General features: G+C 51.5%; 1 protein-coding gene across 2 annotated transcripts in view; it reads right to left on the bottom strand.

The window, feature by feature from the left end:
• SH2D4B (SH2 domain containing 4B) overlaps positions 1-21,886 on the bottom strand; it is a 98,650-nt gene that overhangs the window by 7,131 nt on the left and 69,633 nt on the right. Inside the window, exons 5-6 of one of the 2 annotated variants that reach the window (XM_058542789.1) lie at positions 20,786-21,002; positions 16,641-16,768 (exon numbers count right to left, since the gene is read on the bottom strand). In XM_058542789.1, coding sequence (XP_058398772.1) covers positions 16,641-16,768; positions 20,786-21,002 — 345 coding nt within the window. The remainder of the gene's footprint in view (positions 1-16,640; positions 16,769-20,785; positions 21,003-21,886) is intronic. The other variant, XM_058542791.1, reaches the window with a different exon arrangement.

The following is a 21,886-nucleotide window of genomic DNA, read 5'->3' as shown; positions in this document are numbered from 1 at the left end:
GAAGATAAACAAACACATAGATAAGGAGAACAGATTGGTGGTTACCAGAGGGGAAGACAGTGGTGGGTGGGGCGGCAAAAGGAGTAAAGGGGCACATTTGCACGGTGACGGATGGAAACGAGACTTTTGGTGGTGAACACAATGTGGTCAATACAGAAGTTGAAATATAATGATGTACACCTGAAATTTATATAATGTTATAAACCAATGTGACCTCAATAAAAAATAATAATAAAATTTTTAAAAAAGCACATTATGACTTTCAAGTCAGATAAAGAATTTAAAATCATTTCAAAACTGAGAAGAGCAGTGGAAATGCTGGCTATTGTTATCATCTGTTATTTTGGGGGAGAGGTGAATTGCAACATTGCCCGTTTACACTCCCACTTGTTTACCCTCTAAGACATTCAGTGGGATGATCTACTGTCAGTGACACAGCAGAGGGGGGAAGGTAGCTGGGCTGCTTGTCCCAAGACTCTGAGAGGCACTACACACTATGACTTCTCCCCCAGTGCTTCTTCAGTGCCACTCCCAATTTACCTGAAGACCCACTCCCCTCCCATTTCTCTCCTACTGAACAGGACAAGTGGCAGCACTTGCCATGTGCCCAAAGCAGAGGACACAGAAGCAATCACACTGTCACATGTCCGCCTTTTATCGACAACCAACACAACTGGGAGCCACCTCTTTCCTCCTTGCCCAGGACTTATTAGGAGGCAATCAAGCCAGCCACACCCTCCCCAACCAGGCTATATACGGAGAAAAGTTACATAGGGAGAGGGAGGGAGGGAACGAAGCTGGGAGCACTCCCGCCACAGGGCGCCTGAAGACTCGCACAGGAATCCCATGAAGGATGGAAGATGCACCTTGGGGCTGCCCCCAGAGGGCCTCAGTGCCTTCAGCCCAAGGGGCACTGACAGACAGAAGAGGACCAAAAGGGCCCAGCAAGGATCTCTCCCTCACCCACCTCCCTGCCCCAACACCAGAGGACCTAGACCTAAAGGGGGCTGGGGCAGGAAGGTAAGTCAGAGGAGACAGGGGCAGAGCCTGGGGCTGGGAGGAAGAAGGACCAGAAGATGTCAGCACTATCCCCAAGCCACGCATCTCAAGCTGAAGCCCAGCCCAGCCTGGAGTTGGAGAGGAGGGAGTGCTACATTGAGTGGGAGACCAAACAGTCCAGTTGGAATACGACTCGACTTTCTAATATCCAACAGTGACCAGGACCACCAAAATGGCAGTGTCATGGCTCTCTGTCATCTAAAACCTCTGAAAGGCCTCCCATTGACTTCCAGCAGAATCCAGGCTCAGGAACAACAGACACTGGGCTCTGGGACCCACCCCTGCCCACCTCTCTAGGCCCACTGCCCGCTCACTTCATGCACCTACTGGCTGCTCACCACGAGCGCCTTGTGCAGAAGCCTCATCCTCATTCCCAGTCCCCTTTGTCCCAGCAGACCCTGAATCCTCAGTGAAGGGTTCCTCTTCTCCCAGGAAGCACAGGCTGCTGGTTGCCTACACACATCCTTGGTGCAGGTGAGAAAAAGATGTCCTTCTGAACGGTTGAATTAGTAAAGGGTGCCTTTCTGGGCCAAAATGGCAAAGCTCACATCTGCATTTCAATCCCTCCTCCCTGCAACCAGCCCCCTTCGCAGGGTCTCTTTATTTAGTGCACAACCTGCTCAACCTCACAGGAAGTCGCTTCTATCCCAAGAGGCTGCATGGACATCCCATCTTTGGGCTTTTATCACATCCTGCCCAAACTCTACAGTCTATGCATAAACAGGCTGTGAACAGCTCAAGGACAGAGCCTGTGGCAGCCGTGGGAGTGTGCTGCTCAAGCCTCCCTTCAAGAAAGACTGCTGCAAGGAGCGGCCTGGGAAGCTGAGAGCCGCTCCCCATCCACCACTGAGGCATGCTCTCCCCAGGCTGCTTCCAGCACAGGGGGTACTAGACTGAGTACCCCCTGACTCAGGGCACAGGGGGATCTATGACTGAGCCGCCATTTCTAACCAATGTGGGACTCCTCCGTTGAGCAGTCTGTGCTCTGGGGCCTCTCATCAGCCTGACCAAGATTTTCCCTGAGCTGTGCTCCAGTAGCAGGCTCTTCCTCCTCACCATCCTTCCTTCCCTCTCTCCCTTCACAGGCTCTCCCCACCTTCTCCTGTTCTCTCTCCCCTTTATCCTTCACAGGCATTTCCTCCAATAAATCTCGTGCACTTCTGCTTCCTGGAAGACCCAAACAGACACTGAAACCTTATCTTTTTGTTGGGGGGCTTCTTTGGTGCAGTGATCAAGCGTGTGGATTAAAATCACAGCTCAGGGACTGGATCAATAGGTGGCCTTGGGTAGGTTCCTTAAGCCCCTCTGAAACCCAGCTCAGTGTCCTCATCTACTAAGTGGTACTGATACTACTACCTACATCATAAGGTTGTTTGAGAATTCATTAAATTAACGCATGAATGTGCTTATCACGGTGCCTGATAACATGAGGACTATCTAATACGATGTAACTCGTTTGTGCTGGATACACTAAGAGTCCTACACATGTGCTAGTGTTGGGCGTTACTCTCTGCTGGTAGCAGCAATGGTCATAGTACTGCCAGGCTGTGCTACCCACACCCCAGGTCCTCTCAAACAGAGGCTGCTGAGGATGACTTCCTCTGAAGGGGACTGCTTGGATCTCTGGGCCCCAACCTGGGCCAGAAAGTCAGCTGAGCCATTCCCAGGAGACTCTCCAGGTGTCTCAAAGAGTCAGCATCTGTCAACTCTGCCCTATCTTTGATACTTATCTAGAAATCAAAACTGTAATTTGGCCCAAGAACAAAGGTAATACACCCTCATAGTTCAGGATGGCAAGACCATTTCACAGAAAACCCAACCCCCAAGAGAATTCTTTGGTGGCTGAGAGCCCTGTAGGAAGCCTGCAAGGAGAAGGTGTTATGTTTTCCTACCCCATTCACTCTGCCCTCCCCATCTCTCTCTCCCCCTGGATCACCTCTAAGCCAAGTGTCCTGGGAACCAAGCATCAATCATATCCCATCCCATCCCACCTCTGCCCCTTCTAAATTTACAACTTCCTGGCAGAGGAAAGAGGGGAGAGCCTCACCTCACCCCTTCCAGCTGGGTAGCAAGCAGGTTGTCAGGATCACAGAAACTTTCTAACTCTGCTAATGACCAGGCCAGCTGAGGGATGCGGCCCTACCAGACGACGCTCCAGGGCAGCTGTTCTAGAATGATCATTGGAGAATACAACTGCAGATTCTTTCTGAGCCAATTCTCACCCCCAGACAAAGGGAAACATAGTTTTTCCTATAGTTTCCAGGAGCATTTTCTCTCTTTCCTTCCTTTCTTCTCTTTTCCTTCCCCTTTTAATAAATATTTATTAAGCACTCCCTCGGAGCCAGGCCCACGTGGGGCTCCTGGGAGTCAGTGTGAATGAGAAACAGTTCCTGCTTTCCAGAAGCTCTAACTCGGGACAGAAATAAATATCGGCAGAATTTTTCTTTTAAAAAAAGGCTCACTGTAATTGGTGGCAATAAAAGCCATGTAGGGTGTGGGGTCAGCTGCTATGGCAGACCTAGGGGAGGCACCCCCCCAACAATGGAGCCCAGGGATGGAAGTGTCATTTAGACTGAGACCAGAAAGGTTAGGACGAAGGGGCAAGGCAAGGAGTGCACTTTGCAGAAGGAATTAGCCCACAGCTCTTTGTCGTTAAAGTAGGAGCCGCGCAGTGGTAAGATGCATGGTGGTGGGCAGGGGTTGGGCCCCAAGCGCCCTCCATACCATTAAAAGGATCGTGAACTTAATTCTGAGGGCAATGGGGAGCTACCAATGTTTCCTAAACAGAAGGATAAGAGAATGTTCAAGGGTGGAAAATGGATTGGAGGCATACAAGTCCGGGATGTCAACTCAGTGAGGGCTTCCTCATCTAAGGATTGCTTCAGAGCTACATTTCCACAGTTGTAGCATTAGAATCCAGCTCCCAGACCAACAGGCTGCTGGAAATGGCTCCCATTTTGAGGCAGAGAGGCAAAAGAACACACTGAGGGTGACATAAGAAGCCTTACGTCAGAGCCAGCACTGGGCACCACCGGGGGACTCTGTGGCCCTCATCTCATTTAGTCGTCTTAACATCATCATCAGTTCATAAATGAGGCCACTGAGGGTCAGCAAGACAAGTGACTTACCCAAGGTCACAGAGCTATTAAGTGGTGGAGCCAGAATTTGAACTCAGGTCCTCAGAAGAAGACAGGGCCAAGGTCAAGGGACAGAGGCCCTTCAGGGCAGCAGCCCCCTTCCCCGTGGTTGCATCAGGGGAGGGAGAGAAAGGCAGGGAATGCAAAAGGGAAGGTGTGTGCCGGCACAGCACAGAAGTCAAGGCTTGTGTTGCTGTCGCAGTACCCACACACTAACATCACAGGCACCCCAGTGAGGCGGGGCCCGCAGCCCCAACTCCTCTCTGTTACAATCCCCCTGTACTCCTCCTGACACCTTCTCTAATCATCTCCCTGGACTCCATGCAGATGCTCTCAAACATCACCAACCACTTCACGTTCGCTATCAAAATATTCACTCCGTCAGTGCTAATCGGCGGCACCCAGCAGAGGAAAGGCACTCTAAGCGTACTTTCAAAAGACGCTCTGCTATAATGGACCCATAAATCCACGTGTTAGCAAGTCCTCGAGCAGAGCCGGGATTCGCTTCCCAGCCCCTCCTCCACCTCCATACAGGCCCCTGAAATAATTAGCTCAGAACTGAACCTGAGCAACCAAATGAGCTCCTTTTAGTCCTCTGTTAAGGCTTCTCCCTGAAAAGAAAGAAACCCAGGCAGGCCAGACACGACGTTTTACTTTTTATGGGTCTCAGTTTACCTGACGTGCATATTTCTCAAAGCTCTCTCTGCAGCTACACCTCACCGACCGACCGACGCTGCCTCCGTTACCACAGAGCTATTTCTCACTTCTGTGGCGTTCCTTTCTTACTGCCATACTTCCCAGATGGTATCATTAAGGAGGCTGGAATTATTAAGCTCTTCATTCTCAGCAGTTTCTCAAAGCATCCTAAAGTGACAGAGACTGTGATGAATGAGTTCAAATGCCTTCATTTTTTATAACTCCAAATGAAATTGACCCACGGCTAACTGCTGAGACAAGGGTTTCACTGGACAAGCTTCTTGGTTCCAGATATATTTACAAGAGGGAATGTCCCACCCCCGCGATCGTCTGCTCCAAGCTGACATGCCAGGTTCAAATCCCTAATACCGCTGCTCAGGATAGAGGGTTGCAATCACCCAGCAAAATGACCTCTGAAATTGGCTACACAAGGATCCTGTGCAGCACGAACCTCAACTGGAGGTGTAAATTTATTATCTGACTCATGCCAGTCTCACCGACGGGACTGACGGTTTCACTAGGACAGAGGACAAGTGATTTTCCTCTCTGTAGTGGACATCGATTGGTCTTGCCTGCTCAGGACCGTCTGCCCTTCTTCTGGCCAGAGAATGGTGACCTCTTTTGGGAAGCCACACCCTCCCACTCAGCCTATGCAGTTGCAATGGGATGGACTCTACCCCACTCCAAGATATGGTCATGGGACTCAAGTCTAGCCAATCAGCGAGCTCATCCCTCTGGCCATAGTGATTGGTTCAGGAGTGGGCATGTGACCAAACCAGACCCAGTAAGGCAGAATATTGGGACTAATACTGGAGCTGTTGAGAGAAGAGTGTGCCCTCTCTTCTGCTGGATTTGAACCTAGGAGAATGCAGGCATGCAACCACAGGCCAATGCATTGCTTGAGAATGAAAACAACACGGAGAGCAAGAGAGCTGAGAGACAGAGAGAGGCTAGGTGCCGAGAACTTAAGCTCCTCAGATCAAGCAAAGCCTGAAGCTGCCCCTCCCTTTGGGTTTTTCAGTCACATGAGCCAATAAATTCTCTTTTTGATTCTATCAGTTTGATTTTTTTCTGTTACTTGCAAGTGAATGTAAGTTCCATGAGGGCAGGGAAGTTAAAAGTTTTATTCACCACATGTCCCTTTGTGCCTAGCACACAACAGAAGCTTAATACCAATAATCAACAAACCAATTATTTAAATGCCTTACACAGGGAGCCTGCCTGCTCGTGCCCCTGCCCAAGTAACTCAACAATCCCAAACACTGGCAGTTCCCTGTTTTACTCCATTTACGGCATGAGGACTCTGTAGGCTGTATGGAGACTTGAATGACACCCATCAGGAATCCCATGGGAGGGGGCACCAGCCTCAGGAGGAGCAGACACTTGCCCCAGCCAGGAATAAGGCATGGCAGCTGAAACAGCTGGCCCAGGACACAGAGACGGCTAGGTGTCTCCCAAAGGAACAGCTACCACTTCATCCTCAAGGAGACGTCCTGGACTGGAAAGAAACTGACTGAGCAGATGCCCCAGGGCAGTTACTTAACCTTCGGAGGCTCTAGTTCCTCACCTGTGAGACGGCAACAAGGCTGCGGTGCAGCACAGATAAGAGCATGGAGTCTGGAGCCAGACCACTGGGGTTTGGAGCTCACCGCCCCACTCATTAACAGTGACCGCGGGCAAGTGGCCTCACTTCTCTGCCTCAGCTCCCTCACCTGTAAAATGGGGCTAACACTAGCAGCAAGTACAGAGGGATGGTATCAGGATTAAATAAGTTAATGTGTGTGAAGTGCTTAGCGGAGTGCGCGGCATCTGTAAGCACTGTGGACCTAGTTGCAGTATTATTACCTCTTCCAGAGAGTTGTGCGAGGAATAAACGAAACACTGATGTTCCATGTTTACTTGATAAAGAGCTAGCACAAAGTAAACATGCAATAAATTGTCAGTTAACACAAACAAGACAGCATGACCCCCACAGGTGAGGCCAACCAACCACACCCCACGGACACCGACCATGCATGCCTGAGGAGCAGTCCGAGATCAGGCACCCCTGGCCAGAGATGCCACCCATCCGAGTGGTGCCCCTGTGCACCTCCAGACGGACACAGCCCCACACAGGGTACAGGGCTTGGCGGCAGAGCGGGGACCCAGATCTCGGCCTCTCTTGTCCCCTCAGCTACACACCCTGCTGCAGGACGAAGTCTGCACATCTGCATGGCAACCCAGCCCTGACCACCTCCCACAAGCCGAAGGAAGCCCCACACACTCAGACACCCTCTTGGAGAGCAGCAGGAGTGGGGCGGGGATCCTAAAGACCTGGTCTCCCCAAAAGGACCAAGTCAACTAAAAAAACTACACCATTGAATAGGATGAAGTTAAACAAAATGGACTAGAGGTTTTTTCCCCACTACCTGGAGGGGAAGAAGGGGGTGGTGATAACTTCATGAGATTGGAGAAATTGCAGAGAAGTGAAGGAACTACATTTTCTTTGTACACTTAAGCTCGAAGCATGGCTGCAGGCATGTTGGTACTGCCCTACTGTCTGCAGGGGGCAGACGGTGTCCTTGTGACAATTACAGGAGAAACCACATATTAACTGCATATGCAAGCCATGTTGACCCCTCCAGGAGGCAAGTCTAGGCTGCCACATCCCTGGGTGGGGGATGCCCTCCCGCTTTGTGCACACCTGGGGCTGGTGAGGGGCGTGTGAATCATAACACCCAAAGGAGCATCACTATTTTAAATGAAACCTCTAAGCAAATGACTCCGGCACATGAATCTGTAATGAACTTAATTACTAAACAGAAAGTAATTGAGTCTGATAAACTTTTAATAATTAAGCATGAGTATTAACATGCGTCTTCACCTCCAGGAAGGCTTCTCAACTACTCTAGCGACTGGACTTTATTCTCCAGCAAGTGTCAAGGCCACCACATCTGTTTCTCAGATAAGCAGCAACAGAACCGCTCACAGAGGGAGGGGAGGGGAGGAAAGTCCTGTGATCTGATCCAATCCCATCAGACTGGACAATCCATGCCCTCACTGTCTTCACTGAGGGGCTCTCTGGCCCCTGTGTACACTACTGACAACTCCTGGGGGTAGTTTATTCCATCTCAGATGACTAACTGCTACAAAGTGCATTCAACTGATCCAAAGTCAGCACCAAGTGCCCTGTATCCTGACCCTGAGGCCCCCTACAGGTTGGGGGATATCAGTGGTTTGAAGACAGAGCTGTGCCCCCGACCCTACGTCTTCCTTCTCCGTCCCGTGACTGCCCTCATGAACACGTGAGGCCAGGGCTCTGGCCTGAGCTGGGGCCCCAGGTGCCAGGGCTGGGATGAGCCTGGGGTTGGGTCGAGGAAACTAGACCACAGGGCCTGGAGCAAAGAAAACCCAAAGGCATGGGCCGGCCCCATGGCTTAGCGGTTAAGTGCATGCACTCCGCTGCTGGCGGCCCGGGTTCGGATCCCGGGCGTGCACTGACGCACCGCTTCTCTGGCCATGCTGAGGCCGCATCCCACATACAGCGACTAGAAGGCTGTGCAGCTATGACATACAACTATCTACTGGGGCTTTGGGGGAAAAAAATAAATAAATAAAATTATGAAAACCCAAAGGCAGCTTCCCGGAGTTGAAGAAGGTTCTAACCTATAATGGGAACTTCCCAGAGTTAGGGAGGTAAGAGGAATCGTTTGTATCCACTAGAAATACAATGGGACTATCAGAAGTATATTAAGTCAATTACATAAGCAGAAATCACGGTTTATTTTATTCTTTGCTTTTTTTAATGCAGATAGAAAATAAAGAAATCAGTTCTATCAAATCCAAGTCTCTAGGTCCCCCAACCCCCCTTCCCACACACCATATTTTAGTTACCCACACTTGTGGGTCAGAAAACAAAGACCTCAGCAAAACATCCAAACTAAAGGGGTGAGGCAGACCAGACACAAAGGGTCTGAACTCAAAAACAGAACCATAGACAGCTGAAAGAAAAGAGTTAAAATCTTAGGAACACCACCACCATTGATGCTTTCCTAAAGCAAAAAATAATTTCGCTCTTCTTTGTAATCCTTTTTTTGAGACTCTATAGCCAGGGCCCAATTTTAAAAAAAGAAGGAAAAAGATTCCTTTATTTCTTTGTTGGAACAGCTTAACGAAGAACTCAAGAGGAAAGCAAGTCAACTGACCTTCTTTTTCCTTCTTTAGAATTTTTGCATTTGGGATCAGAGTTGGTGGAAATTTTCCATTCCAAATCCCGCTCAGGAAAGGAAAGCTAGCAATCTGACTTGACATGACAGATCGAGAGATGACCCATGTGTCACCCCTCACAGCTTTTACAAAACATTTCAAGATGGGTATCAATTCATAATGAAAGAGAATTCAGACTTGTGCTTCATTATGGAAGCCTAAATAAGTATCATCTTCCTTTTGTGCACTGTCATTTAAAGTCGTCTTTTTCTTTACTTCCAAGTGGTGTCAGTGGCATATCCTGAGGGTATGAAGCCACCATTTACACACTTCCAATCCTGATGTGCATCCCCAAGACTGCAGTGTGTACTTATTCCATGCAACAAAGGGAAGTATTTACTGCACGCCGGGCGTGCTCTCCCTGCTTGACACGGCTTCAGTGCCTGGGTCCACAGCGCCCAGGTCCCCACTCTGGCTGCCACTTCTCAACTGGCTCCAAAGCCTCACCATGGGTTCCTGTCCTCCCACTGATCCTGGAAGCCAAGGACCAGGGCCTGAGCTCACTCACTCTCTCCATCTCTGCCCCAGACGCCAGCTCCTGAGAGTAATCCCGAAGAGCAAACAGGGCCTTCCCAGACTCTCCCTCAAGCTGGGCCAGGAGACGGTGGCAGATCAGCTCTGCAAGGTAGCCTGAGGAGGGGTGAGATGTAAAATAAAGAGCTCAGGCTGTGCGTAAAAGAAGTTCAAATGAAGATACAGGAAGGGATTGTGAATCCAGGGGGGACACGTTTTTGCCTCAATCTCCCCCCCTGGATAGCACTATACTCAAGGAGCTGCCAGAACAGAGTAGGAAATAGCAGGAGCCAGAAGCCCTGCATCTCGTCCAGCTCCTGTGCTTACTGCTGCGGAAAGAGGGGTTGGTCTTCCGAGCCCTCTGGGCCTCAGTGTGGTCACCTGTAGAGGGCTAACCACGACTGGCTCAAGGCAGTTGAGAGTACCCATGAGACAGAGCACATCAAACCACTCTGTCCATAGACACAGCCAGGAAACACGTCGACTACAGAGCAGCACTGCGCCAGAGGGATCGCCCAGGGCCAGCACTGGTCAGCCAGTCCAGGCCCTTCCTGTCCTGTGCAGCTCAGAGAAGAGGTGACCTGCCAGAGCATGCGGCAGAGGGGCCGAGCTGAGACTCCACTCTCACTCAGCCTCTGCCTCCCAGGGCACAACCGTTCCCGCCTTCCCTGGGGCTGCCTCCCTGCCCCTCACCTGCAGGACTCCTGGAAGGGCCATCCAGAGGGGTCACTCCTGGCCATGTCTCGGCTCCTGGACCAACAACGCCACCAGCAACCGAGAAACGAGCGAGGCAAAGAAACCCAACAGCCGGCAGGAGAACGCCCTCAGTCCTCAGCCCACAGACCGCCTGGCACCCGCTCCGGGGCCAGCCCCGCACCCTGGCCAACCTTTCCAATGCTCCGACCACCTGAGAAAACTTTGGAGGCTCAGCAGGGGCAGGATCGGTGGTCCTGGAATGATGCCAGGAGAACACGCTCTCAGAATCACACCGTTTCCCAGACGCCAGGGGCAGAAAGCTTCAAGGCCGCCCGTTCCCCAACCTGGGGGGGTCCACTAGCCATCCAGACTGCCCAACAGTAAGCTGCAACCATCAAAAAGCCCTTTCTTCTACATGTGAAATGTGTCTCTTCAGAACTCTCAGCCCCAACTCTAGTTCCGTCCTCTCTGACAATCTCCCTTTCTCAAGATGGGACTCCAGAGCCCATCCATCCCACCACAAGGCTTCTCTTTTCAAGACAGACACTGCCCCAAGTAATCACTAAAAATGACTACTAGGACTTCTATTTCCTTCCCTTCCTTCGAACACATCTGGATGCCTTGTAGAGCAAGGAGTCTGCTACAGGTATGGGCCCATTCTAGAATCTCGCAGCTCTGTGACCTTCAACATTCCTCTCCTCTAAGTATGCTCTGAAGTCGCAGAGTGGGAAGGTAGGAAGCAATGCCCACTCCACGTGGGAGCTCTTGCTTCACACAGAAAGCACCCCTAACCGCTGGGCTCCCTGCAGACTGCACTGTCTACATGGATGGGGAGTGCCTCCTCCCTAGTGAAGCCCCCACTTTGTGCTTGTCAGAAAAGGCAGGACAATGACACCCCACGTGAGTGCAGGTGAGGCCATGCTTGAGAGCCACCCCCAGTACGTGAGCAGGGTCCTGCAGGAATGGTTTACCAACACCAACTACACCATCCACCGCATAGCCCCAGTCCCCGCCAAACCCTAAGGACAAGCCAGTGCAAGACAGCCAGTGGCTGGTGCCAAGACAATCAACCACGGACCACGCTGCGACTCTTTTCTAGAAGTAAAGCTCAGAAAGAGAAATGGGTTCCAAGTGAGCCAATCTTCAGACCGAGTTGTTTTTAATAATTTTAGATACCTGTTGAAGTCCAAAAATAGATTTTTTTCCTCAAATCCCAGCTTATGTGCACTAGCTTTTCTCAGGAGTCTTTTTGTATGACTAGGAGTCTCTTGTAGCCCCTGGAACATAACAATGAACAAAAGAAAAACAAGGAATGATTTTATGGCTTTATCTCTCTTTTTAACAGAGGACACTTTATCGAGAAGCCCGTGGTCCCAGCGGGAAGCCAGTTCTCCCTCCCCTTCCCCTCTATGCTTTGAGCCCTTTTTCCCAAACTCTGTTTTGCAGAGGAGGCGGGGTCTCTGGCAGCCCCTCAGACGCCAGGAGATAGCGCACTCACCCTGACATGGCTCGTTATGGTGGACAAAGCACCTTTGTTGGCTTGATTTTCCTAAGTATCCTGAGCAGTCGATGTCCTAATCCCCACTTCACAGATGGGGAACTTAAAGGACCCTCCCAAGGTCACAGAGCTGCGAGGTTCTAGAGTGGGCCACGTATCTTCAGACTGCTTGTCCACATTGCTCTTTGCATTACACCACAACATATGCAAAGGTGTTTGAGGGAAGGCAAGGAAACAGCAGTCACAGCACTGTAGTCACTGGTAACCTGCATCTAACACCCTGCTCAATTTACCAGGAATGTTTTACTTGGGAAAGAAAAGATTTACATTGGGATTGTAACAGATTGTGTTATTGGCTCAAACTGTCCTCCCCTCCCTGTCTTCATACCTTTCAGCATACAGCTTTGCAGTCCCTCACACAAAAGGAGCAGAATATATTTTCCCACCACTCAGCTCTGCGATATATTGTGGCCAACGGCAGGAGGTGAAACCGACAGTGTGCTGGTTCGAAGACTAGACTTCAAGGGCCTAGCATGCTGCCACTTGCTCTCTGGTCCCTGAGAAGACCATGCCTGGGCAAGCCTACTGGGCCCAGGAGGAGCACGAGAGATACAGGGAGCAGAGCCACCCCCGCTAAGATGCCCAGCCAAGACCAGTCAAGAGCAGCGTCCCCAGCCAACCCACAGCAAAGACTCCCTAACAATTAGACTGGTGCAGGCAGCCTGTGGGACAGTAGGCTCCAACGCTGGAAAGATTCGTACTGGGGAGTCCTACCAGGGATGCTGTCAGGGAAATCCTACACTGGGGAAGAAGTTGGGCCATACCAGTAGTTCCAGACTTGGGGGTTTTAGGTATGAGTAAAGTTCATTTAAAGAGTTTGGAAACCAACTTGGAGCTGCCATCTTTTTGCTTTTCTTTTTTTTTTTTTTTTATAATTTTATTTATTTATTTTTTTCCCCCAAAGCCCCAGTAGATAGTTGTATGTCATAGTTGCACATCCTTCTAGTTGCTGTATGTGGGACGCGGGCCTCAGCACGGCCGGACAAGCAGTGCATCGGTGCACGCCCGGGATCCGAACCCGGGCCGCCAGCAGCGGAGTGCACGCACTTAACCGCTAAGCCGCGGGGCCGGCCCCTTTTTGCTTTTCTGAGCAAAGGCAATATATTAAAATAACTACTGCTTAATATCACCATCAATTCATAAAAGAAAGGACATTCTAACATTAAAACTGAGGAAAGAATATCACTTAGAACACGACACAGTCCTTTCCAAGCAAAGAATTGGCCACCCTCCAGATGTGAGCCTTTTTCTTTCATTCTGTCACAGATCAATGAAAACTTTGTCACTAAATAGCTCCAGTCCATGTATTAGTAACTTTCCTGCATGCTTTATGGTAGAGCTGTCAAAAGAACATGAAATCAGTCACATAAACTTCCAGACTTAAATCATGGTTCTGTTTGTTCTGTGACAATATAAAGTTAACGTTTTTTCATCACAAAATAAAGCTCAAGATAAATTTGAGCACCCCCGTCGTGCCTTCTCCACCGGCTGCCGCAAGCACTGCAGAGCAACCGGCACCCCTGCCAAACCCCCGCATCCACGGAAGATTTGGGTTGCACTATACAGATGCCTAAGATGCTGTGTTCCTGTGATGACCATGACGCAGAATGAAAAGGAAAGCAGTGATCCCAACGGAAGCTCTCTCAGGGGCTCCAGGGACAGAAGATCCCCAAGACCAGCTCCAGGGACACGAGGCTCAGTCACCTGTGAATGCTGACTGTCTTCTTTCTGAGCCATAAAGAGCCACTGCATCCTTCTGTAGAGTACGTGGAGGCCTGAGAGCATGAAGGGCTCTAGAAGTGGACGGTGCTTATAACAGACTGTTGTCATTCAAAACCATCCACGCTGCAGATGCCAGGCTGGCTCTGGCCAGAGAAACGGGAGAACAATGGCATGTGCCAGTTCCAGGCAGAAGCTTCAGGAACCCATACGTGGCTGGCCAGGCCTCCTTTTCCCTCTGTCAGGAGACCAGCAGAGTTTCCAACAGAGGCAGCTACTTCAGGCTGAGGCCCAGATCAAAGTCCACAACCAACCCCCAGTGGGCACATAACATGGGTAAGAAATGAGTCTCGGTTGGCGGAAGTCACTGAGATTTTGGGTCATTTGTCACAGCGGCATAACCAGGAGTAATCTGACTGACACAACGGGGGACAGTAACTGAGTTGGAGAGCTCGACAACAGTGGCAACGGAGAAAGACGGCAAGTGTCTCAGATGGACTTCTGCGCCTGACCCCGGGCGGGCGAGAAGCAGAGGGGACGGCTGACTACAGAGGTTCCCGAGACCTGGGCCCCGGCCTGGAGGAGCACACGACCGGGAAGGCGAGCCTCACCTCTTGCGTTCTGGTTGCTCCCAGCTTACCCTCACCATCAGGCCCTACGGGGACTCACCCACCAGCGCCCACTGCAGAGAAGCAAGGGCTGCTCTCTGGAACTGGAAAGACTGGGGTCTAATCCCAACTCTGACTCTTCACTTCCACTGTCATCCATCCTTCCCAGGGAGGCTCACTGTGGTAGGCATTGCGGAAGATGGACAAGGGCCTTAGTTTCACAGGCTTACATTCAGGTAAGAGAACAGACAATAAGCAAATAACAAGATCAATACCAATTGGGTGAGTACTTTTAAGGAAATAAGCAGGGTGAATTGAGAGAAACTGGAGAAGCCTGCTTTAGGTAAAGGGTCTAGGAAAGGCCTCTCTGAGGAGGGGATGTTTGAGATGAGAAATGAGAACGTGTCAGCCATGCAGAAAAAGAGCAATAGCAAGTAGAGTGACAGCAAGTGCAGAGGGCTGGAGGTGGAGAAGAAAAGGGCTTGTTTGAGGAAGAGGAAAAAAGCCAGAGCTACGGCAGCAAGGCAGGCAAGGGGAGAACAATGCCATGAGGCTGGAGTGGGAAGCAGGCCCCGCCACCCTGGGGGCCCCGGGATGCAGCTTGAAGTTCACTGCAAGTACGAAGGGAGGCAGGGGCACTGAGCAGGGGAGCGACGGGATCTGATTTATATGTCCAAGACTCTCAGGATGCTGTGTGGAGGGTGGATTGTAAAGGGGCCAGAGTTAAGGAGACATACCAATGAGGACACTCCTGCAGACTGGACTGGGTGGTGCCACAACCTTTGTGACCTTGGGCAGACCCTGCACAGTGCCAGGTCTCAGCCATCCCCACTGCAGAGTGTGTCTACTGCTTGCACTGCGTGGCTGCCAGACTCCGTGGGCTCCTGGCGGCAGGGATGATGGTGCACGTGGCCTCACTCCCCTGCACGATGTCTTCTGATCACTCCAGCTGCCTTTCCCGGGGCTGCCCTGCCCAGAGCTTGCCTGTGAAGGCCTCCCTGTCTGCCCTCAAGACCCCAGAGTCTCTAGTGCCCACCATGACACCAGGTTCCTCTCCATCTGGGTGGAACTGAGAACACACGGAAGCTGGCCAGGGAGCAGGTGGGCAGTCCACATCACCAGGGGAAACGCAGGCCAAGGGGGAGGCTGATCAAGCTCCCAGCAGGCTGGCAGGAGAGAAACGGATGGGTGCTAGCAGTGGCAGGAGAGGTCAGTTCTGACCAGGGGAATCCTCAGTGCTGATGAGGGAGGGGAGACTCAGCAAGCATGAAACCTGAGAGTCTGTGGGCTACTGGAGACCAGGAGACTACGTGGAGCAGAGAACAGACGTCTCAGCTGGGGCATTCCTGGATAAGCCAGCCTCCAGCTGACCTGTTACCTGTCTGGAGACGCATGACCCAGCTCAGCTCAGATCATCTGAGCCTGGCCCATTCTAGAAGAACTGCCCAGTTGATTCACAAACTCATGAATAAATAATAAATGCTTATTCATTTTAAGCTACTGAGTTTTGGCGTGATTTGTTACGCAGCAATCGCTAACTGATACCGAGAGGTTTGATGGCCAGGAGCCCCTTCTGTTTCTCTGTAGCAAGTCTCTGCTAAAATCCCAATACAGGTTCCCTGTTTAGGGCCTCTGCATGGTCAGATCCCTGGACTGGGGTCACGAGGCTTGAGATATAGCCTTGACCTTGACTTTACAAGTCTCTCGGTGACCTTATGAAAATATCCTCCCCTCTCTGGGCTTGTTTTCCTATCTGTAGAATGAAGGGATTAGACACTTGCAGGGAGCCTCCAGCTCTAATGTTTTGTGTGGAGGACTCTGACCTTCTCATTCAGCCATTCCGTCATCAATCAACAAGTAATTGCTCAGAGCCTACTGCATGCCAGGCCACGGCCAGGATCCAGGGATGCAGGCTCAGACCACAAAATGTGGGCCCTGCCCACTAGGAGCTCGTGGTCCACTGACAGCTCACTGTCTTGTGAGCATAGAGGAGATGCCTCTGAGGAGCCTTTGATGGCCAAGGAGGCTGTGAGGTGAGAGCAGTGGGGGGGGGGCGCAGAACGCCGAGTGCCTCCGGTCTCCAGGACTCAGCCAGAGACGGTGTGCCCTGGTCTCTAAGGGCTCAGTGTCTCAGCACGCGCCCCTGGGAAATCAAAGCTTGCACCCTGAACTCAGCATACTCAGTGGCAGATAAAGGATGGCACAGGGCCTCCCCCACTCCCCCCTCCGGCCAGCCAGGAAGCTCATTCCCAACGCCGGGAGACTGGCCAGTCCTCGTGGGGCAGAGCAGAATCAGCAGAGTCTCAAGTCCTCTCCTTCCCTGATTATAGGAGTCCTTCAGGACTTCCTCTGACCAGGGAGGCCAAGAGCTGGGAATTATCTGCCCCGGGGCCCAGAGAGCCATCCTACCGTGGAACCAAGGGGCGATGGACTTGGTGTTCCTCTCGAAGCCAGCTCGACGAGGCAGCTGCTCCTCCCGAAACCAGCGGACTATGACTTCTCTGGAGACAGGACGCAGTGGGCGCTCCCAAGTCCTGCTGAGAAGAGAGGTGGAGTGTGGGAGTCAGGGAGGGACGGATAGAGGGAGAGAGGAGGGAAGAGGAGGGAGGGGGAGGAGAGGGGAGGAGGGAGGAGGAAGGAGGGGAAGCCCACTGTGAGAGCGAACACGCACGATGCCCACACTCGTGCCTGTGGAGAGGACTAGATGAGTCCAGGTACTGAAGGCACTTTGCGCATTATAATGTACCAGCAATTACTGTTTTTCTCAAAAGATAACTTTTATTACTTGCTTTGAAAAAAGCCACATAGGTGGGAGTGGAAAAGAGGACAGGAGGGGATATCTGAGGGAAAGAAAGGGCATCTTTTCCTTCTAGAAAGGCCAGGGCATAAACAACGTCACCTATGAGAAGGATCCCAATGTGACAGGAGGAAAATTATGAATGCATGAGTGTCCTCCGCCCCCCTCCCCCCAAAGAGAATCCTGTCTCGCCCTCCATGTCCCCCTCCCCTGCCTTCCAAGGGGACCCTGCCTTCGCCAGCTACCTTCCACACTTTTGTGAGGCAGAATGAGGACAGTGAACAGAGAGAGAAACCAAGAACCTGGATCTGCTCTGGAAATGGCTGAGATTCAGCAGCAAGAAATGAAAAGGATGAGGACAGATGACAGGGGGAGGGGAAGGACCCAAGGGCCCCCCACACACACTGGCTGACTCCTGACCATCAGGGAAGGGGCTCTGAGGTTGAGTGAATGGGGCACTGGAAGAATTTATGAGTAATGAATTCCATACTTTTTGAGGTTTTCTCACAAGTAAGCCAAGATTTTCGTTGCTTTTGTGTCTGAATTGTGGTTCTTGAATGCACACAGAGACTGGGCCACACGAGACCCCTGTGACGTTTGAGCTACACTAGCATGAAGCACAGCACACGACCTACCAGGCACACACTAACCATCTGTTGAGTTAATATGTAGTAAGATCACACTACAGCCAGCCCTGGTGGTCTAGTGGTTAAGATTCAGTGCTCTCATGACTGTGCCCTGGGCTCATTTCCTAGTTAGAGAACCACAGCCCTAACCCCGTCTGTCTGTTGTCATACTGTGGCGGCTGTGTGTGGCTGTGATGCTGAAAGCTCTGCCACCGGGATTTCAAATACCAACAGGGCCACCCATGGTGGACAGGTGTCAGCGGAGATTCCAGACTAGAGAGACTAGGAAGAAGGACCTGGCCACCCACTTCCGAGAAAATTGGCCACGAAAACTCCATGAATAGCAGTGGAGCACTGTCTGATAGAGCACCATAAGGTGAGAGGATGGCGCAGAAAGACCTTGCAGGTCTCCCTCTGCTGTGCACAGGGTCTGGGAGTCGGAACTGACTCAAGGGCACTAAGGACAAGACCACACTGCATCAATTTACGGTCTGCAAATACAGCACCCGAAGAGCAGCTCTTTGACGCAAATCGAACAACCACAGCCTTTTCGTATTTTCAGCTGAGTGACAGAAACCTGGTACATTCTTGCTGGGTCATTGTAGCCACCTGAGAGCACTGGCATTTAGAACCCCCTACTGTTGTGCTCATTTTCTATAAATCAACGTCAGCTGTCTCTGTGTTTGCCCTGCACCCACACTGGTGCTGAGTTCAGCACTTCCGTGCAAACCCCAGGATGAGTTCATATTTTTACCTACCCCAAAAGGAATCCACTCACACACACACACACATACTCACACAGCAGGGAACCGTGCGGATCTTAGGCAGAACATCATAAGACAGACCGAGGGTGAGGTTCCATTGCACGGCTCACAGCCATCATCTGTGGAGTTGGTTCTCCAACCCCGCTTTCCCACTGCTGCGGCCCTAGGCTCTCCTTTATGCCCTCCAGCCAGCTTCACTCCTGCTGTATCTGCCCAGTGGGATTTGCCCCTTCTCGGTAAGCCCAGATGCCTTCCCTCTCTATTGGGCAGCACACTGCAGCCCTGCCCCAGCCTCTTCCTTCACACTTGCATTCCCCATTAAATAACTGTGCTCAGGGGAAAAAATTCTCTGGTTTCTAGGACTCATTCTCCTTAGAAGGCAAGAGGAGGTTATAAATAACAGCAAAGGAAATTCATTCACTCCTCTCCCTCTGTTTCTAAGCAGAGAACCTGATTCACCAGAACACGAACACTAGGATGGGGTGCTCCGAGAGGCCACCTGGCCAGAAGCCTCGCTCCCGCCCCTCAGCACAGCCAGACAGCCAGACAAGGGCGTGCCGGCCAGTGCCCGCACCACAGTGCTCGGGCAGTCCCATAGGCAGCGACAGCAGGGAGGCTGATGCATGGCCTCCCGGTGCCCAGATCTGCCGCTCCATCTGCATGGCCCCCGGCCCCCTCAGTGGCTCATGGTGGCAGTCACTACTGACAATTACACACAGCCAGCCCGGAGCCAGGCTGCCCACAGTCCATGCAGTGCTGTCACATGGGCCCAAAGGACAAATTATCTGTTTCCTTAAAAAAAGCACACAGGAAAGAAAGCTTTTCTAACTATGTCTCCCAATCCAGGAAACATAAAAGAAAATCTGACCTCATAAAAATCAAGAATTCCTGAGTCGGGGCTGGCCCAGTGGCATAGTGGTTAAGTTCACGTGCTCTGCTTTGGCTGCCCAGGGTTTGCAGGTTCAGATCCCGGGCACGGACCTACACACCACTCATCAAGCCAGGCTGTGGCAGCATCCCCATACAAAGTGGAAGAAGACTGGCAGAGATGTTAGCTCAGGCCAATCTTCCTCACCAAAGATAAAAAAGTTCTCATCACAAGAAAAAAAAAAGAATTCTTGCGTGACAGAAAGCTTCATCTCAAAAGTCAAAAGACAAATGACAAACTGAGAAAAAAATGTTTATCACAAACAAAAGGGTCCTCTTCCCTAATATCTAAGGACTTCCTAGAAATAGATGAGCAAAAGACCAATAACACAATGAAAAACCAGGTAGGGGAATGAATAGGCAGATAAGAAAATACCAATGGCTCTTAAACATACTCAAACACTGTATTCCACCCATAAATAGAAATGCAAATTTAAACTTTCACTGAGATATTATCTGACACCTTACTGTTGGCAAAGCTCAAGGAAGAGGGCGTTCATTGGTACCAGCCCCGGGGAGGGCGATCTGACAATAATGATCACCGCTGTGAACGCACACACCCTCAACCAGTGATCCCACTTCTGGACTCTCCCCTGTAGATAATAATTGTATGTGTATAAAATTAATGTCTACAAGGTTATTTGTTAAGGGCAATATTGGTAATAACCTAAGATTTAAAACACCACCAATGTCCCTTAATAGAGTTTTTGATAAATAAATTATAGCACATCCCTGCAGTGGAATACTATGCAGCTGTAAAAAGAAAACAATGTTCAACAATGATGGGGCGTGTAAGGGTGGGGGGACCAACCCTGGGGCTGGCCTAAGGTAGACCCAGGTGGAAGATGGAGAGGCTCCAGACAACCTCTTGATCCTCCGGCCTGGAAATCACCAGCAGTCACTGCAGTGCCCTTGCCAAACCCCTCTGGAAACGCCGCTGTGTGTGGGACCCTCCTGCACTCCGCCACACTCATGCGCACACCTGTTCTCAGAACCCAGGATGCACCAGCACCGCCTGTGGTTTCCAGGTATTTAATTTATTAATTAAATTAACTAATTTATTAATTCCAGGTATTTAACCCATTTGAGGTCTTATATTACAAGTTCTTTACGTGGGGTCTGTGGACCTTTAAACGCTTGAAATTACATGCACATTTTGGAGGGGAGAGGGTACACAGCTTTCTTTAGATTCTCAAAGGAATCCTAGACTGTAAAAAGGTTTAGGATGCCCAACTTCAGAGTTACCAGAAATCTCCCACCTCGACTTCTCTCCTCCCCACCCCCTTTCGCCCCATTATAGACACTGAGGCCCACAGAGGGGAAACGACTAGCCCCCAGTTTCACAGTAATTCGGAAGCAGAGCCGGGACCGGGTCCCCGTGCCCCATGCTCCAGCCCAAGGCCCTTCCCCCAACCCCACCACGCGGAGCCCCCGACCCACCTGCCAGGCACCGCGAGGGGCAGAGGCGGACCAGGCCCCGGAAGGTGGTAGTAGAGTCTGGCCTCCTCCTCGTGGCTCTGGCCAAGCTCTCGGAACATGGAGCTGAGGCCGGCGACTGTGCCCTTCTGGATGGCGCGCAACGAGTGGCGCCGGTACTCGTCCCGGGTGCGCTGGGCGCGGCGGCTCCGCTCCTCGTCCGCCGCCTTGGACCGACGCACTGGAAACGGATGGAGAGCATGTTTGCCCAGCCCCGCAGCCCAGGCTGTACACTGCACAAGCAGAGACTAGGCGCAGGCCAGGAGCTACATGGAGGCTCGGAGGCCCCAGGGTGGCAGGGCAGGCCCAGCTCTAGCCAGCAACCCTGGGGCTAGCCTGTCGCTGTGGGGGTAAAGACACTCATGGCAGTTTAGGGTCATCTGGCTATTCCTGTGGCCCTGTTCCAGGATGAGCAAGCAACCTTTGGATGGTTACATCTCCATATGTATTTCTTCCTGGGAGTGCTGGGCTCAGAGCAGCCTCTCAAACCCGGTGCCCATCCACCTAGCCTCAGGGGCACCTGTCAAAGTGGTCAGCATCTCCAGATACCATGCCATCACCTGCAATGACTGAGGGCTTTCTCTGTGCCAAGCCCTGGGCTCCTGCCTTTCCCTGCATGTCTCATTGTAGACTCTTCCCACCACCCAGGAGGAGGGCCCGTCACTCTGCACAGAAGCCCAGCTCTGGGAGGGTAAATAGTGCCCAAAGGGAAATAGCTAATAAGGGGCAGGGCTCTGATTGGAACCCAGGCGTGTGTGGCTCTAACACTCGTGCATCTCTTCCCACCACATGGACGCCACCTCTGAAGCCCCCTTTGTTTTAAAACCAGATGTGTCTGACAGCAGAGCCCCTGCTCTTGCCTACCAAATGCCAAAAGAGCATTTAAGACCATCCAGTCCAGTCCTCTCGTGTTACTCATGTGGAAACTGAGGCCCAGGAAAGGACAGTGCCTTGCCCAGCTGGCTGAGTGGTCAAGCCAGGCCAGGCACTGTCCTTTCTGCTATCACAGGATGAGCTGTTGGAGACACCATGTCCTTTTCTGGTGCCCCTCCTCTGGTTTCCTGT

Source organism: Diceros bicornis, chromosome 6, assembly GCF_020826845.1.
Source record: "Diceros bicornis minor isolate mBicDic1 chromosome 6, mDicBic1.mat.cur, whole genome shotgun sequence".
Taxonomy (NCBI): Eukaryota; Metazoa; Chordata; class Mammalia; order Perissodactyla; family Rhinocerotidae; genus Diceros; species Diceros bicornis.
The sequence above is the reverse complement of the archived record's forward strand: the minus strand, read 5'-3'. Positions and strand labels throughout refer to the sequence as shown.